Source organism: Eptatretus burgeri, chromosome 17, assembly GCF_056783735.1.
Source record: "Eptatretus burgeri isolate ZD-2024b chromosome 17, Ebu_testis_v1, whole genome shotgun sequence".
In the NCBI taxonomy this organism is placed as follows: domain Eukaryota; kingdom Metazoa; phylum Chordata; class Myxini; order Myxiniformes; family Myxinidae; genus Eptatretus; species Eptatretus burgeri.
The window spans coordinates 18,218,430-18,245,177 of NC_140977.1; the positions used below are offsets into that span (position 1 = coordinate 18,218,430).

At 45.3% G+C, this 26,748-nt stretch overlaps 1 protein-coding gene across 5 annotated transcripts in view; it reads right to left on the minus strand.

Moving 5' to 3' along the window:
- Window positions 1–26,748, minus strand: part of LOC147009453 (uncharacterized) — a 42,934-nt gene that overhangs the window by 13,904 nt on the left and 2,282 nt on the right. Inside the window, exons 2-4 of one of the 5 annotated variants that reach the window (XM_085861704.1) lie at window positions 19,789–19,865; window positions 18,549–18,687; window positions 15,362–15,472 (exon numbers count right to left, since the gene is read on the minus strand). In XM_085861704.1, coding sequence (XP_085717830.1) covers window positions 15,362–15,472; window positions 18,549–18,687; window positions 19,789–19,818 — 280 coding nt within the window. In that variant the 5' untranslated portion in view covers window positions 19,819–19,865. Of the gene's footprint in view, window positions 1–13,079; window positions 13,224–13,632; window positions 13,742–15,361; window positions 15,473–18,548; window positions 18,744–19,788; window positions 19,866–26,748 lie in introns of those variants that run through there. The other 4 variants (XM_085861707.1, XM_085861706.1, XM_085861705.1 and 1 more) reach the window with 4 other exon arrangements.

The following is a 26,748-nucleotide window of genomic DNA, read 5'->3' on the forward strand; positions in this document are numbered from 1 at the left end:
AGAGAAGATGGACATTTCAGGGACTTTCAGGAAGGAAAGCAGGAGAAATGAAGGAAGTGGGCTTGGGTGGATTATTGGGGGTAGAAAAGATCGAGGATTTGGATGGGGAAAGATAAGAGGTGGTGGTGAACAGCTGTTTTGAAAGCCTGCAGGGAAGAATGGGAAAGAATAGAGTGAGGAAGTTTATTCCAAAGGCGGGAAAAAGAGGAATGAAAGAGTGAAGATGAGCAGTGATTCGTGATTTTGGTAGTTTTACCAGAAGGGGGTTGTTGGCGGACCTTGAGCGCCCTGTGGAAATGTGGTGGGGACAAATTGCAGAGAGAGCAGGGGGGGCAAGGCTGGAGAGGAGTCGGTAGAAGACAGAAAGACCACCGACCAACCTGCGGTGATTGAGTGAGAGGCCCAAAGACTCAGCTTCATTGCGGGAGATGCCGATGATCTTAAATGCCCTGGTTTCGACAGCGTGAAGCCGAGAAAGGTGGGAGGCAGGAGCACCAGCCCAGAGGGGAGAGCAGTACTCCATCAGGCTACGGACAAAAGCTTTGTAAGTGGTCAGGAGCTCAAGAGGGCCCAGGAAGGACTTAGCACGACGGAGGATTCCCAGTCGGCGACTGGCTTTTGAGGCGAGGTTGGAAATGTGACTTTCCCAGGAAAGGTCATGGCAGATAGTGAGACCGAGAAGCTTGAAGGAAAAGACTTCTTCCAGAGGATTGTTGAGAAAGTGGATGGGGGGGTTTTGTAAACGGTCCTTTCGAAGAGACATAGTGAGAGTGTGAGATTTGTCTGGATTGAAAGACATGTTCCACGTGTTGGACCAGTTTGTGAATTTATCCAGATCTGCAGTGAGTGAAGAAGCTGCTGCTTGCCAGTCTGAGGGATGACAGATGGTACGGCAGAGGGTGGAGTCGTCGGCAAAGAGAAATAGAGGATTTTCCAGAGAGTCCGAGAGATCATTGATGAAAACCAGAAAAAGAACAGGGCCCAGAACGCTACCTTGAGGAACTCCAGCCTGCACAGGAAGAGGGGATGAAAGAACTCCATTTAGGGCCACACGTTGACTGCGACAGGAGAGGAAGTCTGCGAGCCATGAGTGGAGATGGCCTTGAATACCATGGGAAGAGAGTTTGGTGAGTAGGGCAGGGTGCCAGACTGTGTCAAAAGCACGTGATATGTCCAGGGATACGGCTCGGATTTCCTGTCTGGCATTGAGAACCTCCATCCATTGATTGGAGAGCAGAAGCAGCATATCCAGGGTAGAGTGACCTGGTCTGAAACCAAATTGATGATTGGAAATCAAGCCATTGGAGAAGAGGAAGGATTTCATGTCTGAAGCGATGATGGATTCCATCACCTTGCTGATGATTGGGAGAAGGCTGATTGGTCTGTAGTTACAGGGATCTGTTTTTGCACCTTTTTTATGCAGGGCAGTGATGTTAGCAGATTTCCAAGCAGATGGCAGATGACCTTGGGCAAATGAGAGGGTGAATAGAACAGAGAGAGGGTGAGCAAGAGCAGAAGAGCAGGCTTTGAGGACACGTGGGCTGATGCCGTCTGGACCGGTTGCAGAATCTGACTCGAGGTTTGAAAGCAAGCTCTCCACCTTGTCAGGAGAAAAGGATACAGAGTCCAGCGACAGTTGGGTGCGACTGGGTAAAGTGGGTAGAGATAGTGATGGGTTTAGGACACAAGATTTAGCTGCAAACACCGAGTTTAGACATTCAGCTTTATCACGTGTGGAATCAGCAGTGCGGCCATTTGAGGTAAGGGAGGGGATGGAGGGGGAACATACACCAGAAACAGATTTGATTAAACGCCACCAGGATTTTGAGGAGGGAGAGAGGTTTGAGAGTTCAGACTTGAGATGAGAAAGATGTTGTTTTCTGGCTCTCCTGAGGGTAGATACACACTTGTTCCGAGCTTTGTGGAAAGAACTGAGATTGCCCTCAGTTGGGTTTGCTTTCCATGAGGCAAAGGCAAGTTGTTTCAGGACAACTGCCTCGCCACAAGCTTCAGTAAACCAAGGGCGGGAGGAAGGGTAAGACAACTGAACACGAGAGGGGATAAATCTGTGCATGAGGGAGAGCAAGTTTCTTTGAAAGAATTCCCAGGATGAGTTGATGTTTGAGAAAGTAGTAATAGGAGACCAGTCTGTAAGTTTGATGGCTGCTCGGAGACCCTGCCAGTCGGCTTGAGTGAAATGCCAGACTCGACGGCGGTGAGGTGGTTCTCTGATAACAGCCAGAGAGATGTCCACTTTGACAAGGACGTGGTCAGAAGAACCAATTGGAGCGAAGGAAGAGCAGCAGATATTGTCAGGGAAATTTGTCAAAATCAGATCCAGAAGAGATGGAGTACCATTGGTTGAGATCCGGGTCGGGAAGTTGACCGATTGAGTCAGTCCCAATGAGTCGCAGAAAGCTTTTGCTGAGGTGCCATGGCAGGTGAGAGAGGTACCCACACCTAGCCAACTGGCGTGATGACAATTGAAGTCACCACACAAGAGGAAGAGAGAGTTTGGATGAGAAGATAGAAGATGGTCCATGTTTTCGGATAGTGAGGTGTAGATGGAGTCATCACTGTTCGGTGGACGGTACAGTACACATATAAACATGAGGTGGGAGTGGAGGGGAAGCCGAAGCCAGAGGTATTCCTGGGGGTGTGGGGGAGTGAGAGCAGTGCATGGAGAGTGAGGAATAGAGTCTTTGATGAAGAGAGCAACACCTCCACCAGGACGAGGCTCAGGTCTGTCATACCGTAAGAGGGAGTAACCAGGGAGAGATACTTGGGAGTCAGACACGTCTTGGGAGAGGAAAGTTTCTGTTAGGCAGATAATGTCTGGTTTGTCAGTGGCAACCTGTATGGAAAGATCTGAAAGGTTTGAGCGAAGGCCCCGGATATTTGAGGTCCACACTTTTAATGAAGAGGAAGGGGAGGAGGCTTTGGGTGCAGGAGGTGGAGGGGGAGGGGAGGGTAGGACAAGGGACGAGGGGGCAGGTAAGGAGGGTTGCTGAAGGAGTGTGGGGTATTGCAGAATAGCGAGGGGAGGGGGCCGAATGAGGAGGAGAAAAGGCTCTGTGGTGCTGGGGGAGAGGGGGGACAAGAGACAAGGAAGAAGGCAGTTGAGGATTTGAGGAGGTGGAGTGAAGAGATGGAGGTGAGAGGGCAGTGGAGGGAGGCAGGTTGGTGGATGAGAGGGGGACAACTTTGCGAAGGAACACTGAGGGGGATGAAAGGTGGGAGAAAGGTGAGGGGGGAATTTTTGTGAGAGGTGAGAGGGAGGCTTGGAGGGAGAAGAGTGGGATGGTTGCTTTGAGAGTGAGAGTGAGGGGTGAGGGGGGTGAGTTGGCACTGAAGTTGGAAAAAAAGAATGGTTGATGGAAAGCGAGCATCCATGGCAAACTGTGGTTTTTAAAAGTTTTAGGTCAGAGATGCGATTTAACACAATTCTTGATGGATGCAATGAAGGCGAATTCAGAGCATGGAGAGAAGAAGCGCTGTAATAGTTGGATTTTTTAGGCAAGGAATGAAGGAGAGGTCGAAATGAGAGCAGTCTGTTAAAATAGCAGAAGAGTAGTGCATTGTGAAACAGTAAAGAGTACCACATGTGTGAGAGAGGAAGATGAAGCATTATAAGATCGTTTTTGTTGTTAAAAATAATGTATGAGAGAGTTCAACAGATTAGGTCATGGAAGTGTAAAAAAAAAAAGAAGAAGACGAGGAGAGAGTTAAGAGGAAGAAGAAGAAGCAGAATCGGGAGAAGGTGAGCGTGTTGTTGTTGTTGTTGGGTGTATATATATATATATTTTTTGTTGTTGTTGTTGTTAATATTAATGTATGAGAGAGTTCAACAGATTAGGTCATGGAAGTGTAAAAAAAAAAAAAATCGAGGAAGAAGACGAGGAGGAAGTTAAGAGGAAGAAGATGAAGCAGAATCGGGAGAAGGTGAGCGTGTTGTTGTTGTTGTTGTGGGGTATTTTATTTTATTTTATTTTATTTTATTTTATTTTATTTTTTTTTTTGAGATAAGAAAGAGTTTAGTTGGGAGAATGGGGGATGTTTGGAAAGTGGGGAGGATCAAAATTGAAGGTAATGGGGAGGATAGAAATTGAAGGTAATGGGGAGAAAAAATAAACAACAAAAAAAAAACGATCGAACACTGAGTGGAAACGGTAGGCCTCAAGCCTAGGCCTCAAGCACCAGGTAAGAACGTCGACAAAAATACTCACAAAATAGCACGATTTTTGAAACAAAACCGAACTAGCAACACACAGTAACATGTAGGTGAGAAAATTAAACAGTTAAAACGGGACAAATAACAACCGGAAACTTAGCTTTGAGAACATCAGCAGGGAGCCCCGAAGGAGACTTCTCGCTGCTCCAAAACCGGAACCGGAAGTTGGGGGAATAATTCCTTGGATCTGAGCCAAAACCGACTTTCCCGGTCCCCAGCACGGCGCGCGGGGAGGGGGCGAGAGGGCACACGCCTTTTCGGGAGGCTTCTCAAAACGCCTCGAAGGGAGGTGGAGCCGAAAATGCGGTGGAGTGAAGGGCGGAGCCCCGCGCTATAAAGGGCGGACCGTATGTGAGGCGAGGCTCTCTCTGAGAGATCTCCCTGTGGTTCATGACTCTCTTCCCCTGTCTCACAGTCGTCCATGCCTTGCTGCTTCTTCCGGCTCGTGGTACACTCGCCTGCCTTTGGTGGTCCGGTGCTCGTGCTTCCTGTGGTTCAGCGCCCCTCGGGTGGTTCAGCTGTTCCTGTGGTCGGGGTCTGGTGGAGGGCCCGTGCATCGGGGACGCGGACGGAACGTGCAGCTCTGCCGGCTGTGTGGTGTGGAACTGCGCGTCCGGACGAGGAGTGCCGGAGAGAGTTCGCCGGCCATGCGGGAGGCCCGGAAACCAGGCGCGTCCACGCTAGCTGTCGGGGGAGTGGGACGTCACGACTCGACGATCACTAAGGGGGAGGCAGGTAACCTGCACGGTCTCGTGGGCCCATTCGGTCAGCCAAGGCCTACGTTATAAAGGTCCCCGGACCCCGTCTACCTTCCTGCCTATGGGGAGGTCTTTCCTTTTGCTTTTGTATGCATGCTGTGGTGTCGTGTCCTGTTAAGTAACGACTGTATAAGTGACTGTGCTTGTAAATAACAATTATAGTCGGTCGTATTGCTTTTGCATTCTATTTGTTACTTGTATATTGCATGACTGCCCTTGCTTGTGTTGTGCTGTAGAGTGAATAAATGTCCTTGTGTGCCATGTACCCCATTCGTCGTGTCCTATTTCCCTTTTGAAAAGCCATCTTGCATCGTTGAATGAGTAGTGGGTTTTGAACGCCCGGTAAAGAGAATCGGATCCATCGAGGTCGGCGATAACGCCGCTCGGTTATCACTGTAGTACGGAACGGAACGCTTAAGCGGTTCGTGTCCCAGGCCGACCTGCGGCGTGGTGCGGTGCAGCCCCTCGGTAGGTTACCCGCGTGGGTACTTAGGTATTTCGACATTCGGCAATTCACCCTATTTTGCGCGGGTAGAATGCGGACTGAGCTGTGGTGAGGTTAAACCCCCAACCGTGACTGGTTCCTGGCGGTAGTTCCAGGAGGGTCACGACTTAATTGTCTGTCCGGTGGGCGACGCAGTTGCGATTGGAGTTACGCGGCTGATCGCACGCCGGCGGGCGCGAATTCGCAACAATATATATATATATATATATATATATATATATATATATATATATATATCTTCTTTTTTTCATCTTTCATCATCATTTAGAACCATCTTATTTTTTTCCAGAGAGATATATATATATATATATATATATATATATATATATATATATATATATATATATATATATATGTATATATATATATTGTTGCAGCCATGGGTACCGAGACACCAGCTTGTCACTCAGGGGGATTAATCCCCGGTTGTCCTCGGTCGAGCCGGACCACTCACAATGAACGTTTTGGTACGGTGGGTTGTTTTAGAACCATGAACGCCACCCAGTCAACCACGAGTTCTTGTGTCCACCGTCAAATTATTCCGTTTAACTGGAGGTCACGTGGTACTTGAACAGGGAGCGCGCCCTCAACAAAGCACCAATGTTTTCTCGATTAGATTTTAATTAGGGCGGCCGAGCATTTTAACCGCTGGTGTGTGCCGACTATTTTTGGTCAAATCTGTGGTAATTACCTCCCAGTATATCTCGGTTCGGACAATGCTAGACCAATGGAAGGAAAGGACAAACACGGGCAGGTTGGAAATCGACAAATGATTTGTTAATAACAAAATAAATGAATAAAAAGAACTTTCTGGGGTAAATAAAGAATAAATTTCAAAGCAAAATCAATGAAAATGCTCACCCCGCTCCACTTGCTCACAGTTACCATGACGACCCGTGTGCTCTCAAAAAATGCGGCGTCGGAGCTCACAAAAGAATGTTGCTGAGGGAAAATGAGGGCGGGCTTCAGAGCTCGCGAAAGAACGTTACTGAGGAAAAATAAGGGCGGGCTTCAGAGCTCGTGAAAGAAATGTGTGTGAACGTGTTTGTTGTAAAGAAAAAAAGCTTCCCATAAGAGAGGGGTTCTATTCTTTACCCTTCTTAATGCATTCTATTTGTTACATATATATATATATATATATATATATATATATATACATATATATATATATATATATATATATATATATATATATATATATATATATATATATATATATATATATATATATATACATATATATGCTGGTGTTGGCGCAGTGGTTAGGGCAACGGCTTGGGATCCAAAAGGTCCTGAGTTCAAGCCCCGTTGGGCCACTGAATTAATACACCAGGGGGTTGACTCAGCCTGTCATCCTTCCGAAGTCGGCGAAATGGGTACCAGTATACTGGGCCGGTGTATACCCCGGTTAAAATTGGTGTACCATATCCCTGTGTCGTAAGAGGCGACCAGGGTTGCGTCAGGAAGGGCATCCGGCGTAAAACATGTGCCAAATCACAATGCGGATCATACGGATGATCTGCTGTGGCGACCCCAAACGGGAGCAGCCGAAAGAAGAAGAAGATATATATATATATATATATATATATATATATATATATATATATATATATATATATATATATATATATATATATATATATATATATATATTGTAATGGTTGTAGAAATTCACAGAACATCATTCAGGCTTCCCAGAGATCAGTTATATCGATAAGTGAGTGTTCAGATTAGATTTCCCCACCGATGTCTAAAGGGTATTATTCGTGTAACCGGGCTTTGATCTTTGAGTCAGCCATTATTCTTTTGCTATCTTTATTTTGGAACAACCATATCTGAACAACCGCCTCACAACAACCACGCCATCCCCACCACAGCGCCAACCACGACATCTCCTCAACAACATCTCCACAAACGCACAATATCGCCTCACCTTCATCTCCATTGCGCCGCAATCTTTTCGCCAGCCACGGCGAATCCCATGGACGAGCAACATCGCCGCTGACAGATGCGAGGGTTCCCTGTTAGAGCGGGAGCCAATGATTCCAGCAACGTCTGCATGGTTGATGATTTCACCCAAGTCCGCGCATGTCCGAGCTTCGCGAAGAGATCGGATCAGAATCACAAAAGGGGCGGAGCCAGCGGGGGGTGAGAGGTGAGTAATCAAACGCACACCCGACCCGATAAAAAGGCGCCAGAACGCCAGTCGCGCGGTGGAAGTCTGGAGTCGAGCTGGCGTCGAGTCGGAGGAAGCCAGCAGTCTGCCAAGATTTGACTCCAGTGGAGGGCAATCGGGGTCATCGGAGCGCAGCCAAGCCTGCCGTGCCGCGCAGAACTGCGGGAAGGTGGAGAAAGCCGGAGAGAGGTCGCCAGCCAGCGACAGAACGGTCCGGGCCAACGCTGAGGAACGGGCGGGCTCTTAAAAGAGCATCAACTCTTGAAAGAGCAAAGGCCCGATCGTTCCTCTGAGGCGTTGTCGGGTAGGCCGATCCACCAGGCCGCACAGCGGGGCCTGGACCAACCGAGCTGTCGTGTTTACGACGAAACGTCGAGGGTCGCTTAGCGAGTCACCACGAGGGTGACAGGTAACCAGCCAGTCCTCTCGGAGCTCTTGCGGTCTCCACAGCTCCGTGGATATTAAAGGCCTACGGGTCCAGTTCTGCCCCTCCCTTTCCTGGGGTTTCTTTGTATGAAAGTTGTGGCGCCATGTCCATAAGTAGAACTGTTAAGTGAATGTACAGTAATAAATTGAACGGTTGTAGTTCCTTGTCTTGCTCATGTTTTGTCCCTTACCTGCATTGCTTTACTGACTGCATGACTGCATATGTGTTTGCATGCATACGTGTTACAAATCAATGTCATTGTGTGAATGTTCACCTGTTCGTTGCGTCCTTTCCCTCAATTGAGCTGCCGTATTGCGTCCGGGATATTAGCTGGCTTTTAAATAGCCGATAAAGTAATCGGATCCGGCGAGGCTTGGCGATATACACTGCTTGGCAAATCGCAAACGGAGCGAGCTGCTAAAGCGGCTCGTTTCCAAGCAGGTCCCATTGAGGTGTAAATCCCTGGCATTTCTGTCTGCGCGCATACTTAGGTAAATCGACAATTCAGCGATCGGACCCTGTCGCACGTGGACAGAATAGTTGGCTGATTTACGGTGTAATTAAAAACACACCCGTAGCTGGATTTCGGCGTTGATCCGAAAGCTGCGACTAGGTTTGCCACGTCCGGTGGGCGCGCGGCCGCGATTAGCGAAAAGCGGTCGCTCACACGCCGGAGTGGTGAGAAGCCACAACAATATATATGCATATAAGTAAATTTTTTAAAATACAAAAACGAAACACAAGAACCCCCCCCCACCAAAAAAACCACTTTATTTAAAAAGAAAATCATTATTTAAAAAAAAAAAACATTTTGCATTTTCTTTGTTTGATTTTGTGTTGAAAAATTAGTGTGGTGTTGATGTGGCACAGGCATGATGGGCTGAATGGCCTCCATCTGTGTCTGATTTCATGTATTTCCTTGATGTATGCAACATTACAACTTTTTTTTTTGCAACTATTTTTTTTATTTGCAACTAAAATGGCCACCAGTTCGCCATCTTGGATCTGATGTCAAAAAAAAAGATGACATGCATATGTATACCATCATGTGTTGTCTTTGTGCCAAGTACGAATAAAATCTGTCCAGACATTTCCGAGATATGGTTGCGGACGCACGCACTCACACGAAAATAGAGACCAAATCCATGAACCCCCGTTTTGTACTGATTCTTAAGGGGGCTCAAAAATTCCTTTGGACTGGTATGGGAAAAATTATAAAAGCAAAAAGTGTGCTATCTTAATATTCGACAGTAGTGGGACTTCAAAATCCTAAATTCGGATTCTCTGCCAACAATATTGCTCATATGCTGCCAATATTATGTCTGGTTTGAGAAGTGCTCCAAAAGTAGATGTACTGAAATACGAACAAGAAGCTAGAACAGCCAGTGGAAGCAATAAATATCAGTGGTTGATGGAAAAATATATCCAACTGTTGAACTGGTCAAAGAGCATGCGGCTGGAGCAATAGTTCACCTTCGGATGAGTACAATTCAACATGAGACTCCAAACAAGGAATTCTTCAACCTCGAGAAGGTGGCCAAGACCTCTCAGCAGATTCACAGTCTACGCTCTTCTGACTTGTCAAAGAGACATTAAACAGTCATTGCAAGATTTTGACTCAAACCTGTTTACGCCAAGAACTGTGAATAAAATGATGGCACATGAAGTGATTTTACTTCTCCCATCTCCTTCTGAAGAGCACCAACAGCAACTTCAATGTGCCATTTCTCTTGAAGAGCTCACTGCAACATGAAAACAACTCGAAGAAGCCAAAGCCACCGGATGTGATAGACTCCCTGCTGAATTTTACAAAGCATTTTGGAATATTCTGGGTTCTGCTCTTATTGAGATTCTGCTTGAGAGCCCAGATCAGTGTGAATTACCCTTGAGCTGCAAGAGCTGCATTGCGTCTCCTTCCCAGGAAAGGGGAAAATGGTGGCTTGTGCCATTGCTAAATACTGATAATAATATTGCAGCGGGAAGCATTTTTTGACGTCTGGGGGTATCGCATCCCACTCCTGACACCAAAATGTACCAGGCCAGCATCGTGGGGGAACCACGAGGGAGGGGCTATTTTGGGTTCCTCTCCAGATTCACCAGAATCGCATGCCGTCGCATACAAACAACTTTGTGATGGGGCGGGTCGCTAATCGACTGCGAACGCCAATAACTCGACCACGTGACTTAAGATCCTCCGTCTAACAAGCCGTTTACCTCTGGGTCACGTGACCACCTTGCCGGGGAACGCGCTCTCAGTATATATTTGTGTTAACCAGATTACCTAACGGATCAGGTGCAGCGAAGCGGAACTGCCAAGTACGTACCGGCTACGAAGCAAGTCTTTGGGGAATAACGTCCCCGCGAAGCTAGGGTGTGGACCATGCTGGACCAATGAATGAAAAGACGAAAACAAGCTGGGAACATTTCCAAACCAAATGGTTATTTACAACCAGAATGCGAGAAAAGTTAAGTGGCATAGCAAATGTGGCTTAATGAATGCACAGCAGGGAAAGCAAGGAATTCATGGGGTGCGGAAAAAGGCAAACAATCTTACAAAAGCAGACACAGAGCACAGTTATCCCGTTAGATCTTATAAAGTCATAACTTATGTTATGACAGGCGCCATCACATACAAGTACACACACACACACACACACACACACACACACACACACACACACACACACACACACACACACACACACACACACGATTACAGATAGCCAAGAGAGAAAAAAGTAGGTGAGGGTAAATGACCTCTCAATACCTGATGTGATTGGCAGACCAATGCAACACAGAATGCTTAGGGAGAATCAGGTGGAAGGACGACTGGATGTGTTTAAGATGTGGGAGTGGGAGGCGCAATCTTCGTGCAATGTGGGGGTGCAGCGTAGTGCGAGAGGAAAATGTGAAATGCGAGTTCATTTCGCTCCTTCAGTTTCTGCCCTTAAAAAAGCAGTCGGGCTTCGCCCGCGTTAATGCTCTTTTATGCGTCCACAGTGGACAAGAGAGAGAAAGAGAGAAAGATGGTAGAAAAAGATGCGGAAGAAAAAAGTCCCTATCCTACGCGTGGGAGAATCTGTTTGTGTAAATGTCTGTACCAAAGGAAGATTGCTTGAAACGGAACGGCCCCACCTCGTGGCAGCAGTGTGTGACGCCCTCCACTCCCCAACCCCCACTTTGACAAGGCGACCCGCGGCACCTTTCGCTCTGCACCGACGTTCACCAGCTCGTCGATTGCCTGCTTGCCGATCCTGTCTGGCTCCGCATTCCTTCTGCAGCACCATCAACAGCCCCGAGCACGAAAGGCGAATAGCAGCAGCGACCAACAGGTGAAAAGGACAAACTCTCTGGATGAGCAAGGCGAACTGAACTGACCCAAGAGCAGACTGACTCTGATCGGCTCCGCTTTGCTCTGTTTATGGGCCCGGATGAAGGGAGGGGCCAAGAATCGGATCAAAACGAGGTGAATGCGAAATCACGCTCCTCTATTGGGCCATAGTAGCCGTAGCCATGTGCCGTCTGGCCCCGAAGATGAAAAATGGGTCAGTTGCTCACTGACCTTGCCACGAGTTGGAGCTCCAGGCTTTACATGGGGCCACGGTCTTTGGACGCATTATCCAGCCCCGAACGTGCGCTGATCTTCATTCCAACATGGAATTGTAGAGAAATCCTTGTGCTACCCATAGGTCCCTTCACGAGCCACAGTGCACATTCGCGCCTCTCGTTATGCCTTGAAAGAGCTCGACCTGTGTCTCCTCCAGATTCCTTGATGATATGGTGCGGATTTGGCGACCATGGGCAGTTGCGGCGGTTATAGAGTAGGGCGCTCTTGTTATGACACTCGTAGTGAGAGATGGTCATGTGGCATTTGTAGCGAGTGATAACTGCCACGTGGCATCTTTGGTGAGGGGTGAGTGCCACGTGGCATTCATAGTGGAATTGGTGAATAAAGGTCAAGTGTAAGCATGAGTTGTTGCGGGGATATTTTTACCAGTTATATGAAGCGGTTAAAGTGAACGTGGTAAGGTTTGGTGAGCAGAATGAAGTCTGAGGTGGCATTTGGGAAGTGGCATGCATATATTAATGGAGAACGGGTGCGCAAACTCCAAAGGAATGATGATGTATCCATGTGCTGTTGGCAGGATGCGTTCGCAGCGCGAACATGCTGGAGACACTCATAGCATGTTTGCTTATTCTTATTCCTTGGCGTGCGTGCTTGTTTATATGTTTCGTGTGACATAAAACAAAAGTAAAGACAAAGTAAAGGTTAAGGAAGATAGAAGAGGCTGAACTACAAGAGTCCCACGCAACGCATCTTTCCCCTTTTACCCACTAGACAAATGGAAAGGACTAACTAATACATATAATATTTAAATAACTGCCTTGGGATAACGGTATGTTGTGTGCCATTGCCTTGTAGGCATGCGGATTAACAGAACCACAACAATATGTCAAAAACATTTGCAATGAGTCTTAAAAAGTCACCTCTCTCCTCAATGGAAATGACCAAGCGTATTCCATACCTTCACAATCCATTTATAACACTATTGTTTTGGTTTGAGACTAAATTACCATCGGACAAACCGTGCCTCATGGTTTTGGGTGATTACTCCTGGATCAGGAAAAAAGCTTTTGACAGTGTGGATCATTCCTTCTTATTTGCAGTTTTTACTAGAGCAGGATATTGGCAAAAATTCATATCTCGCATAAAACTTTTATATAAAAATGCATCATGCCTGCTAAAAGTAAGCAATAGTGTGTCATCTTTTCCCCGTTCAGCATGGCATCTGTCAGGGTTGTCCACTGTCAGGCATGTTGTACACACTTTCCACTGAACCCTTACTGGCTTTCCTTCATCCTTCCTTAACTGTGTCGTCTTTGTCAAACAATTCTGAAATTGCTAAATCAGCTTATGCAGATGACTTGTGTGTTGTGTATAAAAACCAAAAAGACGTTTTTTAGCTATATCGTTGTCTTACCAAATTTGAACTTCCCTCATCAGCAAGAGTACATTGAAATATGAGTGCAGCTCTTTGGCTGTACCCAGATACCCTTTCCTTGTCACAGTCTTCATATGTGCTTCTCCAAACTCTTCCAGGAGGAATGTTATGGGAAACAGATTGGTTTAAATCCTTAGGGATCCATTTGGGAACTACAATCTGCATGCAAAAGGTTTAAGATGGGTTTAGATGACGTCAAGCAAAAACTATCAAGGTGGAAAGGAATGCTCCATTTCTTGTCACTTAAGGCACCTGGTTAAACAACAATAAATAACCTGGTGTTTCCAACATATGGCACAAGGTCATTGCACTCCAGCCTCCCCAAGCTGTGATCACCAATATTCAGAAGGATCTAAATGATTTTTTTCTGGGGTGGACACCACTGGCTTAAGCCAGAGGTGTTGTGCAGGCCACGCAATTCAGGTGGCCAAAACTTGGTGCACGCCCCAAGTCAAATAATGGCTTTTTGACTAATGACAATAAAACATCTACTATACAGCAAAGTTGTGTCATGGCTTGCTCTTATGAATACCTTGCTCAGGCAAACAGGTGGATTGGACTACGACCGGGAGATCTTCCTCAGACCTGAAGCAGGTCGGTAGTGCTCGGTTCCCTGCTTTTCATTAATCTCTTTTGAATGCCTGTCAAGATTTTTCAAGTGCAGCAATTAGGGATGTCAGACGATGCCAAGAAGTAGAGAGCCACTTTTCCAAAATTCATTATTCGCTGGAATAGCCATCCACCACCCAATCATTTCTGGAATACTTTACGAATAAGGAAATAAATAAAGTGCGAGATCTCATGGAGATTTCCTTGAAGCAATTGTTGCCTGCCAGTTGGGTTTCCGAAAAAAAATTGGCGAACATTCAATTAGAATGGTGAGCAAGTTCATGAGGATAGTAACCCAGACTTTTTTTTTTACATTTGAATATTTGGTGGAATGGGGTAAATGAAGAAGCAGATTTTCACCTCAGCTAACCTGAAATTTCAATCATTGTCCAAAAACAACATGATGTGTTCTCTTCAGTGACCGGTCCGGTGTGTTCCACGTCTTCGGGAAAATTTGGCTGGAAGTGTGTGTACTGGGCTGTACGGCACCTTTTTAATGTTTAAGGAGTTCTTCTGTGGCAGGGGAAAGAGTGTTTCTCTGAGACACTGAATTTTGTAAATACTTGTGCTTGTAAATACACAACTTTAATTGTGATATAAACTTTCCAAACCTGCTCAATTGTCTGTTTCCATTGGTTAGAAATAACATCTAATAAATAGACGGAAGGTTGTACCCCATCGATTCACTGCAACGGATTAACCGACATCCCACCTACGGTTTTGCTTGGCCGGACTAATAAAGGTGGGAAGTCAAAAGCACGGCCCCCATCTGGAAGAGGATAAATCACCGGGAAGGTAATACAAAATTTGGTGTGGGGACCATTCCAGATTTGGTCACCTCAGACGGCATTCGTGGTCGCTTCGCAACCCGTCGGGTCGTGGAGTTATCCATGGCTTGTCACATTCAGCGTTGGAGGATGGGAAGCAAGTCTGATTCACCCCCTCAGGAGCCCCATGCTCCCCCGAACCTGTAACAATATGTGTGCATGTGTATGTGTGTGTCTTTAGAAATGGTGGTCTCATAAGGCCGAATATGATTGAATTGTACTCTCCCGACAGGGATTCAAATTTCACCACTACCTCATGCCATGCACTTCCACACCGACAATATTTTCCACACCATTGAGCCACAACTAAGCCTGGTGTTGGCTTAACGGTTAAAGTGGCTGGCTTAAGATCTTAGGGTCTCGAGTTCAAATCCCTCTCTCCTGTTGAATTAACACCAGGGGGTTCGACTCAGCCTTCCATGCTTCAGGGAGCATCGCATCAGCAGCACAAGCACGCCCCCAGAAAATGATGCAGCCACAGGATGTGCATGAATAAATAAGCCACAACCAACCCAACCCTGTTATTACCAGATTACCGTTTCTCCCCTCTCTCCTCTTCCTGCTCCTCCTTCCTTACTTGTGTCCCACTGTGGCCTCACTGCCCAATTGTCAATTTGTTGCCTTTCTTCAGGATATAACAAGGTACATTATTGTTGGTTAAAATATTTCACCAAAGGATGAAGGAGATAATGGATGTTTGAGACATTTATCCAACATTGCCATTATTACTTAAAGCAATGAAATTGAAATGTAGGGTTGTTTTTCGAAACACCAGGGTTTATCATTAAAATGTCCAAAACAAAATGTAGAGGCATTGATAGAAACCTTCATGGGGATGGCTCTTGAAGAACGAAGCTTCAGAGTCATTTTGTTCAGGTCGATCCAGGTGGACATCAATGTCGTGCTCAGTTTTTACTTCCACTTTCACAAATAAATCTGGAAAAAGTAACATTTATTAAATGAAGGCAGTCTTGTGTTGCATACATTGCAGTCTTGTGTCACATTCCATACTCTTAAAATACCTAAATAAATGTTGCATTCATATTATTGAATTGAGGTCTTCCTTGAAGAGAGAAAACAAAACATTTCCCCACAGGAATAGCATCATGTCAAACAATTGTGATGTCAAAGCACTACATTCTGTACAAACTGCCTCAATGATAAGAAATGCTTGTGACCCGACCAGAACTTCAGTGGAAATTTCACCACCACCAAAAATCACCACCGTTCAAAATAGAGAAGGCAAGAAAAACATAGAGAACCCAACATAGAGAAGGCAAGAAAAACATAGAGAACCCAACATAGAGAAGGCAAGAAAAAAGTAGAGAAGCCAAAATAGAGAAGCTTTTCTCCCAAACCTGCATCGATTGGCAAATCACAAAAAATTGCAATCCAACATATGACAAGTTGGTTGTTTTGTGTTTTTTTGTCTCGAAAGTCAACCCTTATGGAAAACTAAATGACAGAGTGTGGCACTTTAACAGAATGACCAGTGCAGAAAAGGGAATGAAGATGGCAAGACATGTGACCATGTGATGAGTGGAGTAGAAAGGAGTAAAATAGTCAGCAAGTGGAAAAAAGCTCAGGAATGGGTTTGGAAAAAATGTGTTGATGAGCAATTGCATTGAAGGACTGGACTGGCAAGATACGGAATAAGAATGCACAGATGACTGAGCTCGTGAGCTAGCCTGAGTTCAAATCTCGACCCACTTTTTACTGCCATCCTGGTTTCTCACATGCAGTGAATTCATCCATGCATCTATCGCCGTTCCTCGGATGAATATTAACCTGTGTGCCATCTGTTAGCATTCGTTGGTGGACATTCATGATCCCACGTTGTCTTTCACGAAGAGTAGACGTGTTGATCCTGGAACCCTGAACTAATTTTTTTTAATCCTGCTCTAACCTGCATCAGCAGCAATCTCAGACTTACAACAATGCTGCAAACGAAGAGCGAAGTGCTGCACACAAAATGGAGATTGAAAGACCCGAGTTACCCCACAGAACAGTGTTCCGTCTATGCTGTCACTGACGATTCACCAATAAGTAACAAAACCAGTCCAGCAGCTGATGTCGGCTTGTGGCATTGCGGTTTTCATACTTGTGCTCCTTCAAAATGCCTGCACCTGTGGAAGAACTGGGGTGGAGCTTGAGACAGCAAAGGACTTATCTTGTGTAGTTTTTCTTCATCGTTTATTCAGCCTTCTTTGACTGGGAAGGGCTGAGTGTTGACCAACTATCTAGTCCTAGTCACAGCAGGGAATGATTGATGAAGTGAGAACCAAATGGTTCTTTCCTCAAATTTTAACAAACAGTATGTGAATTGTAACGGATATGGACTCCCAAACTGGCAGCATGAGGCCGCTGGAAAATAATTATCCACTACGATGCTATGGTTTTACTATTTCCATTAGGTAGCTGTTTCAGTGAGTGCAAGTGGCCTAACTGGGGGAATTTTTTCTAACTAACTGTTAACTGTACTAATTCCTAACTGGGGGAATTCCTGTGGAATTTTACCACAGGACGTAACAAGGGCTCAAAATACAAAGCAACTCATTTAAAAGTTCAGATTCAGACCAGGTCACTCGAACTTGAGACATGCTGCTTCTGCTCTCCCAACAAAGGATAGAGGTCCTCAATATCACATGTGAGACTTGGGCCATCTCTCAATACATACCTCGAGCTTTCTATCCAGTCTGGCACCCCACCTTGCTCTTCAAACTCTCTGCCTGTGGCATCCAAGGCCACCTCCACACAGGGCTTACCAGACTTCCTCCCACTCCCAGAGGTGACTCCACTCTTAACAATGGCATCCCTCATCATTCAGATAGACAGGCCTTGATAGAATCACAAGCTGCTCAAACACTTGGAATAAATCTTTCAAATCAGAAAAATCTCCATACATATATATATATATATATATATATATATATATATATATATATATATATATATATATATATATATATATATATATATATATATATATATATATATATCTGTCAGCAAAGACCAGCATCTGGCAAACCCTCCCATCGCCTCTCAACAATCCTCAGGAAGCAGTTCAGAGAGTGAAATATTTGGGTCTCACCATCAGCCCTGATCTTTCTTGGGGAAACCACATTTCTGTGTTGGCCTCCAAAGCCAGAGTGGGCATCCTCCATTTTGGAAAGTACTTACTTCGTACACCTGACCCGTTATCCAGCAACAAGGTCTTCATTGGCAGCATGATGGAGCACTGCTCTCCCCTCTGGGCTGCCACCCCTGCCTCACATCATGCTCAGCTTGATGCTGTGGAAACCAAGGCCTTTGAGATGATTGGAATCTCCCGCAATGAAGCTGAGTCAATGGGCTGATCACTTTCACACCGCAGAAAGGTCAGTGGCACATCTTTCTTCTACTGTTTCCCTTCTGGTTTTGCAACCTCTGATCTTTCCAAGGTTTGTTCCAACATCCCCTCCCCCTTCAACCCCCGTCTGGCAAAACTGACAAAAATCTAGAATCACTGCTTGCCTCCACACTTTCATTCCTCTTTTTTTCCCAGCTATGAAAACAACTTCCACATTCTCTTCAAACTCATTATTCCCTCCAGGTGTTCAAGATATCTGTTCACCACAATCAGAGATCATCCCCCATCCAATCATGATATTTTCCGACCCCAATGACCCCTTTCTAAGACACTCACTTTTTCCAGGTCATTGTGATTTCCTGCCTCTCCCTCACCTCAACGTTTGTTCGTGAGTTGTTGGTTGATTTGTTATTTTTCTCTTTCATCCCTGCTTTCCTTTTCCTTTCTTCATATGTTTCATTCAACTTGTGTGCAGCTTGTTCAATCTGATGTGTCGTTCTTCCCTCTTCTTCATATCATTCTCACTTCCAATCTACTATTGTGGTTTCTCCCTTTTCATTCTGCTCTTGTTCTTCCACAAGCCTCTACAATATACACAAAAAATAAAACTCGGCACAAACAAACACAGATCTCATCAGAAGTGATCTAAATCAAACAACTCACCATTCAGCTGGTTACTTTGCTCCTCTTCCAGCCCAACGGAGTTCACATCCTCTATTTTTATCTGCAGAATCTCATAAGATCCTTCCAGCTCCTCAACCTTCATTTCACACCCGAGCACAGTCTGCTGTTCCGATTCCGGCTGCACACGACAGGAATCCTTCCATGAGCCAACTTCAGCGTATATGATGGGTGAAGCTTGAAAGAGGCAATAAACATACCACTCTTCATGATGTTTGCTCCACCCTGAGTCCCTTGTTCCCATACAGCACCTACATGTGAAGTATCTCTGAACTTGAGATCTTACCCTCTGCCCAAATCAGTTACAACACCTTAAACCAGTGTTTCTCAACCTTTTTTGTTCCACGCACCACTTTGATTTTCAAAAAAAAATCGTACGCCCCACCATGATTGGAGACACTACAGAGTATATACTACATATGTATTCAAAAGGCTTTATTAAAACTTGATTGCAAATTTTATTCAATTGCTACTCACTTCAATGGGAGCCCTGCCCTTGACGCTGGCTGCAGATTTGTTTGATTCGAGGAATCAATTTTGAGCTTCGCCTTAAATCACCATGTTTCGTGATTTCCAGTCGATTTCTCTTAGCTTGCAGCAAATCGGAAACAACACTAAATCCACATTCGACTAAATAAGATGATGGAAAATTTATCAAAACTTCCCTTGCCAAAGTAGTCGAGTTTGGGTATTTCTTTTCACTCTCCTCAGACAGCCACATCATGGTTCCTTTGATCTTGAAAAGAGTTTTTCACAGACTCATCTTGTTGCAACTTGCATAACTCCTCTTGGTATTGCTCTGGTACTCAGATAAATCCACCAGAAATGGCTGAGTCAACCAAGAAGGGAACTCATAGCAAAGCTATGAAAGCGATCATATATTGATTCATTAATTCTGAATCCTTATGCCCCACCAAAATATTGCCACGCCCCACCTTGAGAAACACTGCCTTAAACATTCACCACACACATACGTGCACCCATCGACACCCTGAAAAAATAAATTGTACATGTTGCAGGTTCTTAACACAATACTTTAATTGTATAACTATAACACGTTGATGTAAATTTTGATTTGGCCACATTCGCATCATTCAAAAGTTGACATTACTTTCAAATCTTAACCCGTTCAGCAATTTTAGGATGAAGACAATGTTGAGAAAGCCTTACACCCAAGCACAAGGGATGACCACTAGCTTTCAGGTAAACATAAGGAACCCACTTTTGAGAAAATTGGATGGCACATGTCCATGGTAATTCAGTTCAAGTTGTTCACACTGGCAAGCAGTACTGGGTCATCTGTATGAAAGATTTAAAGGCAAGACCATTTGTATCATTCAATAGTTTGAACAACAGCAGAAAGGTAATTTTCTTTGTTAATTCAATGAGTATATTTGCATAGGAAAGAGCAAGAAAGAATCATCAAATTCCAAATGTTCAGCAACAGACAAATGGGCAGGATTGTGGGGTTTTACCATTCTCCTGTACAGCAGGCCCATCTCAAACACGAGTTTCCGCATCACGGTTTCGCTCTATCGCAGTTGAATTATTGTGGTAAAATGTGGCAATCGTGGCATGGGTCCCTCGCTCTATCGCGGTACGGTGTGGAGGAATACACAACCCTGGATCTTCGTCTCACCTTACAGCCCCACGCTGTCCTCCATCGCACACTCAGTTGCTGTTTCAATATCGTGCCACACAAGCTGTTATCATAGCCTGGTGTTGGCGCAGTGGTTAGGGCAGCGGCTTGGGATCCAAAAGGTCCTGAGTTCAAGCCCCGTTGTGCCACTGAATTAATACACCAGGGGGTTGACTCAGCCTGTCATCCTTCCGAGGTCGGCGAAATGAGTACCAGTATACTGGGCCGGTGTATACCCCGGTTAAAATAGGTGTACCATATCCCTGTGTCGTAAGAGGTGACCAGGGTTGCGTCAGGAAGGGCATCCGGCGTAAAACATGTGCCAAATCACTATGCGGATCATACGGATGATCCGCTGTGGCGACCCCTAACGGGAGCAGCCGAAAGAAGAAGAAGAAGAAGAAGACAAGCTGTTATCATGTGATATCGCTTCATTTTGTTTTCGCTCGTCTTTTAATTACATCGTGGGGTGTTTGTGACAGGAAATAGTTATGAAGAAGAACATGTGGGGTTTCAGTGAAATAAGCAAAATGAAACATTATAAAATGTTATAAAAAGCTTTTAAAGTAAAAAGCAAATTAATTAAGTTATGAGGAATGTTGGTTGAATTGATTTGAGAATATTTGTTTGTTTGTTTGTTTTGAAATGAGGAGGGGGAAATAAGATAAAGTCGAGGAGTGTGAAAGAGAACACTTGGGATAAAGCAGAACGAGGCACATATCTTGAGAGGTTTTCGAGAGTCTTCATGGAGAGGTGTTTGAAATTCAAGTGCGAGATGGGCGCTCTCACAGCGTCTTATACGGAAATTGAAATGACATGCAGAAGAAAGGCGCTCGGTAGAGCACATATCTCCACCACATAATGCCTGATCCACGACAACATATCGGGCCCAATACATTTTTGAAATATCATGCCATGAAGTACGATATCGTTTTTGGCTCTCTCTCAATGGTGAGGAATCACTTAAAAAAATCAAATAATTCTCGTATCCAGATCCAGATCTTCACTAAAATCGAATCGATTCGTCCTTGCCACACACCCAACCTGCCTACCAAGTTTCGTCCGAATCCGTCCACAACTTTTTGAGATATCGTGCTAAATATAATTTTAGGTCGAATCTCTCAATGGTGAAGAATCACTTAAAACATTCTAGTAGCCAGATCCGGATCTTCACCAAAATCAAATTGATTCGTCCTTGTCACACACCGAACCTATATAAAATTTCATCTGGATCCATCCACAACTTTTTTGATATCCTGCACACAAACAAACAAGAAGACGACGTGGTGCAGAGCAAAACACTTGCAAAATCCATAAAATAAATTTGACCTTAAAATAATAATTGGCGATTGAATTCAATGACCAAATAAGCAGCAACTCTTCAAATTTCAAGTGAATCGGATGAAAATTGACAGTTTTAGAAATTCGTCCTATGTTGACTTTTTGGCCTATGTAGACCTCCAAAATAATTGGCTGGTTGAATTCATTGACCTGAAATTTCAAGTCAATCGGATGAAAAATGAGGATTTTAGAAATCTCACCTAAGTTGTTGACCTTTGTCCTATATTGACCTTTTGACCTCAAAAACAATAGGCTTTTTCCTCATGACAAACTATCATGTGGTGAACTTTTGTGAAGATCGGTTTAAAATTGTGATCTGTAGGTGACAGATAGACAGACAGAATAACAAAATCGACTAACCAATTAACTTCCAAAATCAAAGCTTTGCATGTAAGAAACACAGACAAACAAACAAACAAAAGACAGACAGACAGAAAGGGGTGAAAACATAACCACCTTCACCTTCGTTGGTGGAGGTAACAAAGCAAAGCAAAGATCGCCTTCTTCTTCACAAAGTTTGATGACCCTGACGACCCAAAGTCAGGAACGTCGACATAATCTCAATAACCTCCAAAGCCAGACATCATCATCATCATCATCATCATCATCAACAAAAGTAAGTACAATTTTAATTCCTATCATTTTTTACTCGTTTAGGCAAAAAGAAGTTGATAGATTTTAAAGTTGGTTCCCATAACCCTATTTTTCCCATAAAGTCTTAACTTTGAGCATCTTGGTTTTCCCAATGCAGGGTTTTTCAATAACGTAAAACCCGCAAGCGACAGGGTCTGATGTGCACTCAAATATCCCGAAGATCCCAAAACCTTCTTGACACACATGTATGCCTCAAAACCCTCATATCCCTTCTTCAAACAAGCAAAACATGGCACACTTAAAGGCCCAGTCACACCTTGACGTTTTAGCCAGCTTATGCCGATTTTTGGAAAATTTGTCTAAAACGCTGGTACACGTCGAATACGTTATGGGTAAGTTTTGATAGCATTGAGAGTACGCTGAAAAACACTGCCATACGTCGTTGTACGCTGGCTTTAAACGTTGTACTTTTCGGTTGTCCTCAAATTTTTCATGCTTGAAATTTTAAGACTTATGCCAGCGTATGACTCACACGTTCCGCATAACGCTGGCCATAAGTTGTAGGCACGTCACGCGATCGTTGACACACGTTACTTGTGAGTTACTCATAAGTCGAAACACGTCGAGGTAATGTTTAGCGTACCTGAAACTTATTTCTAACCTATGAGTTACGTGTGGTACTCACGTTACGCGATCGGTGACACACATCGACACACGTTACTTGTAAGGTGCTCATAAGTCGAAACACATCAAGGTAATGGTTAGCGTCAGTGTTCCAGACTCCCTGTTTTTTTTTTTTGTTTTTGTTTTTTTCTTCCTTCCTTCGGTATGATGGTGATTTTGACATTTCGATTTCGAGTGCGGTTATGATATAATATAATTAATAGGCTGCCGCTCAACGATTTAAATCATAACCGCACTGTACACTGAACACCGTCATACCGAAGAAAAAAAAACCGGGAGTCTGGAACACTGACGCTAACCATTACCTTGACGTGTTTCGACTTATGAGCGCCTTACAAGTAACGTGTGTCGATGTGTGTCAACGATCGCATATCGTGCGTACAACTTATTCCCATCGCATGCGGAGCGTGTGTCATACGGCAAGTACGTCGTAAAATTTTCAACATGTTCAAAATTACAAGACGTACTCCACTTACTACGACGTACTCCACTTACTACGACGTATGATAGCGTACTTTAGCGTTCTCTTCACGCATACCAAACTTACCCATACCGTATTCGACGTGCGCCAGCATTTTAGACGCATTTTTCAGAGGTCGGCATACGCTGGCAAGATCGCCAAGGTGTGACTGCGATGTTGACACTTCCATTTCTGCGGCGGTTATGATTTGAATCGTTGTGCGGCAGCCTTTTCATAACCTACGCCACGAGTTCGTCGGCGATACGTGCAGCGCTATGCATAAGTTAGACTATCGTTGGGCATAGGTTGTGAAGGCCGACAACAGGTTCAGCATTCGTTGGTATAAGTTATCTATAACACAACGAAACGTTCTGTGTCCGTTACTAACACGTTATGCATAAGACCAAGTCGTTATGAATACGTCCGAATCTTTAAAAAAAAAACATCAAAAGTTCAACGTAAGCCAGCGTTTTACATACATTTTAATACGTTGCCATTGCTGGCTAAAACGTCAAGGTGTGACTGAGCCTTAAGCACCTGAGCTTGACACACATGAAAAAAAACAAAAACTTCCTTGGCACATCTGAGCTCCTGACCACAAACAAAGCTTTTGTCCAAAGCCTGATGCAGTACTACTGTCCCCTCTGGGCTGGTGCTCCCACCTCTCTTGACTCCACGCTGTGGAAACCAAGGCATTAACCATAATTGGAATCTCCCACGATGAGGCTGTCTTTGGGTCTCTCACTCTCTCACCGCAAGCAGGTCAGTGGTCTTTGTCTTCTACCATCTCCTCTCTGGCCTCGCCCCCCCTTGCTCTGTCTGCAATATGTCCCCCCCCCCATATCTCTGCAGAGTGCTCAAGGTCCACCAGCATCCACCTTCTGGTAAAACAACCAAAATCAAGAATGCCTGCTCACCTTCACCTTTCATTCCTCTTTTCCTACCTTTGGAACAAACCTCCACACTCTCTTTAATCCCACTCTTCCCTCCAGGTCTTCAAAACAGCTGTTCACCACCATCTCATATCTTCTTCCATCCAAAACCACGAACATTTCTACCCCCGTTAATCCACCCCAAACCTACCTCCTTCAAATTCCCTGCAGTGTCCATCTCGTTTATCCTGTGTACCCTGCCCCTTCCCTCTTCCTTTCACAGATCTCCTCATGTCTCTGTTCCCCACTGTTTTTTCCTTCCCTCTCCCACCCCTCTTGTCTCATGCTCCCCTGTTGTACGTTCTGTGTGCTAGCTCTCATGCAAGCCTTGACATTGCATTAAAAAAGAAAAAAACATCTTGCAGACATCCGTGGATCATTATTATATTAATACGCTAAGCTATATTTGTGGATGTACCTCCTCCGAAACTGCCAAACGGATTGTCGCCACTTTTGGCATGCGGGAGCTCTGTGGTCCAATATACAGCATAGGCCATGTGAGATCGCGCCAGACGGACAGGTTTGGGAATTGCTGGCGATTTTCTAATTTTTACATTCGTTTGCATGGCGACGTGTGACGTCACCTCTGAGAGGCGTAATGATGTCATGATATCATCCGTCATTCGCTGACGTCATTACGTCTGTCGTCGACAGACCGTCACTGCTGAGAGGCGTAATGCCACTCCCAGAAAACAGTGTCTGCAATGTAAAACCCTCTTCTGCACATGCTGACTCCCTCAGAAGGTGCATTCGATACAAAAAAATGTAACAAGAAACATTGTATCTTGTTGCGGGCCGGCGGGGTCAGGTGAGAAGACCACGAGGTGGGGGAAGCTACGTCGATTCCCACCAGACTCTCCAGAATTGTAGGGCGTCGCTCACGGATAATTCCATGACGCGGCGGGTCGCATAACCGACCGTGGACGCCAATAACTCAACCTCGTGACCTAGAGTCCTCCCGTCTATAATCGGGTTACCTAATTAATCACGTGGTTTAACTACCGGGGAACCACGCCATCGGTACGCCTTGTCTGAACCGGATCACTCTACCGGATTGGATCACCTTTCCGGATCGGATGCAGCCGAGCGACAACTGCCAAGGACATACTGGATAAAGTAGGAACGGATCGTTGGGTATAAAGACCCGGCTACACTTAGATTCGAACCATGGTGGAACAATGAGAGAAAAGACAAAGGCGAGCTGGGAACATGCCTAATAACAATGATTTATTAACAAGGAAGCGAGGAAAAGCATGTGGCACAGTAAAGATTGATTGGGTATGTAATGCAGGGAAAGAGGAGAGGGGTGTGGCGTGCGGCAATAATACAAGCAACTTACTAAAGCAGACAGTGCAGACTTGACGCGAGATTAATAAGAGTAACAACAACAATGTTCGTCTACAGGCTTACTTAACAGACAGGCGTCAGCACACTCAGACACACACACAGAAAAAGAAACCCCAATGAAAAGGGACTTTTGCAGCCAGGGAGGGAGGGGAGTTGAGGTTATAGCTTTCGGTACCTGGGCGTTTCGGGGGGGGGGAGGGGTGAGAGGATGCTCCATGGTGCGGTACCCGACAATAGTCGCGTTGTTCTGGCCATAGCCGCACGTGTGGAGATCGTGTTCTGAAGAAGGAGCTTGAGTGGAGAAGGGCGGAGTCCTGAGGGCGAGGGTGGAGACTAGGAGGAGGCTTGGAGCAGGAGGCGAGGTCGACGTCGTGTGGGCGGAGACGAGGCACAGGAGGCGGGCCGTCAAGGCGAGACGTGGGCAGAGTCGAGAAGCAGGAACACACTGCGTGAAAACGCCACTAAACATCGACACACACTGAGGACTTCTTCGTCTTTTATAGAGCTCGAGGCTTGGGGGAGGGCTATGCTGAATCCGACGTCATCGCCCGAGTCGGGCGTTCTGACAGGCCCTGACCCCTCACGTGGTCCGCCAGCCTGGGCCGGGTTTCGGGTAGACGTCGGTGCACACCGCCCATCTTGCTGCCAAAGCGTACGTGACTTGCCGCACATGTCTGGTTTCGGGCAGACGTTGGTGCACCCCGCCCAAAGCGTACGTGACTTGCCGCACATGTCTGGTTTCGAATAGACATTGATGCACGGTTAGGGTAGGCGAGATGAGACGAGGGGCAAGCAGGCAGATTCACCTCAGAAAAGAAAAGAAAAAGAGTGGAGATAAAATAAAAGGGGAAAATGATTCAATAATCCTAACAATTAGACCATCGCAACGCACTCCCAGTTGTCCAGCTAAACAAAAGGAAGGGAACTATCTACACATATATTAATGGCATAACTATCTTGGGACACCTCTCTGTTGTATGCATGCGGTTCCGAGAACCGCAACAATATAAAGAAATTCTATAAATCACATTGTGAACACTGGATATATTGACATCCTAACGAACCCTCACTCTAGAAACCGTGCTCCGCACGGGTTTGGCTGGTTGGGTATTATGCGTCCAAGGGCTTTCTTTTTATCCATGTGCACCACTGACATAAATTACAAAACAACAATGGCCCGAGTGA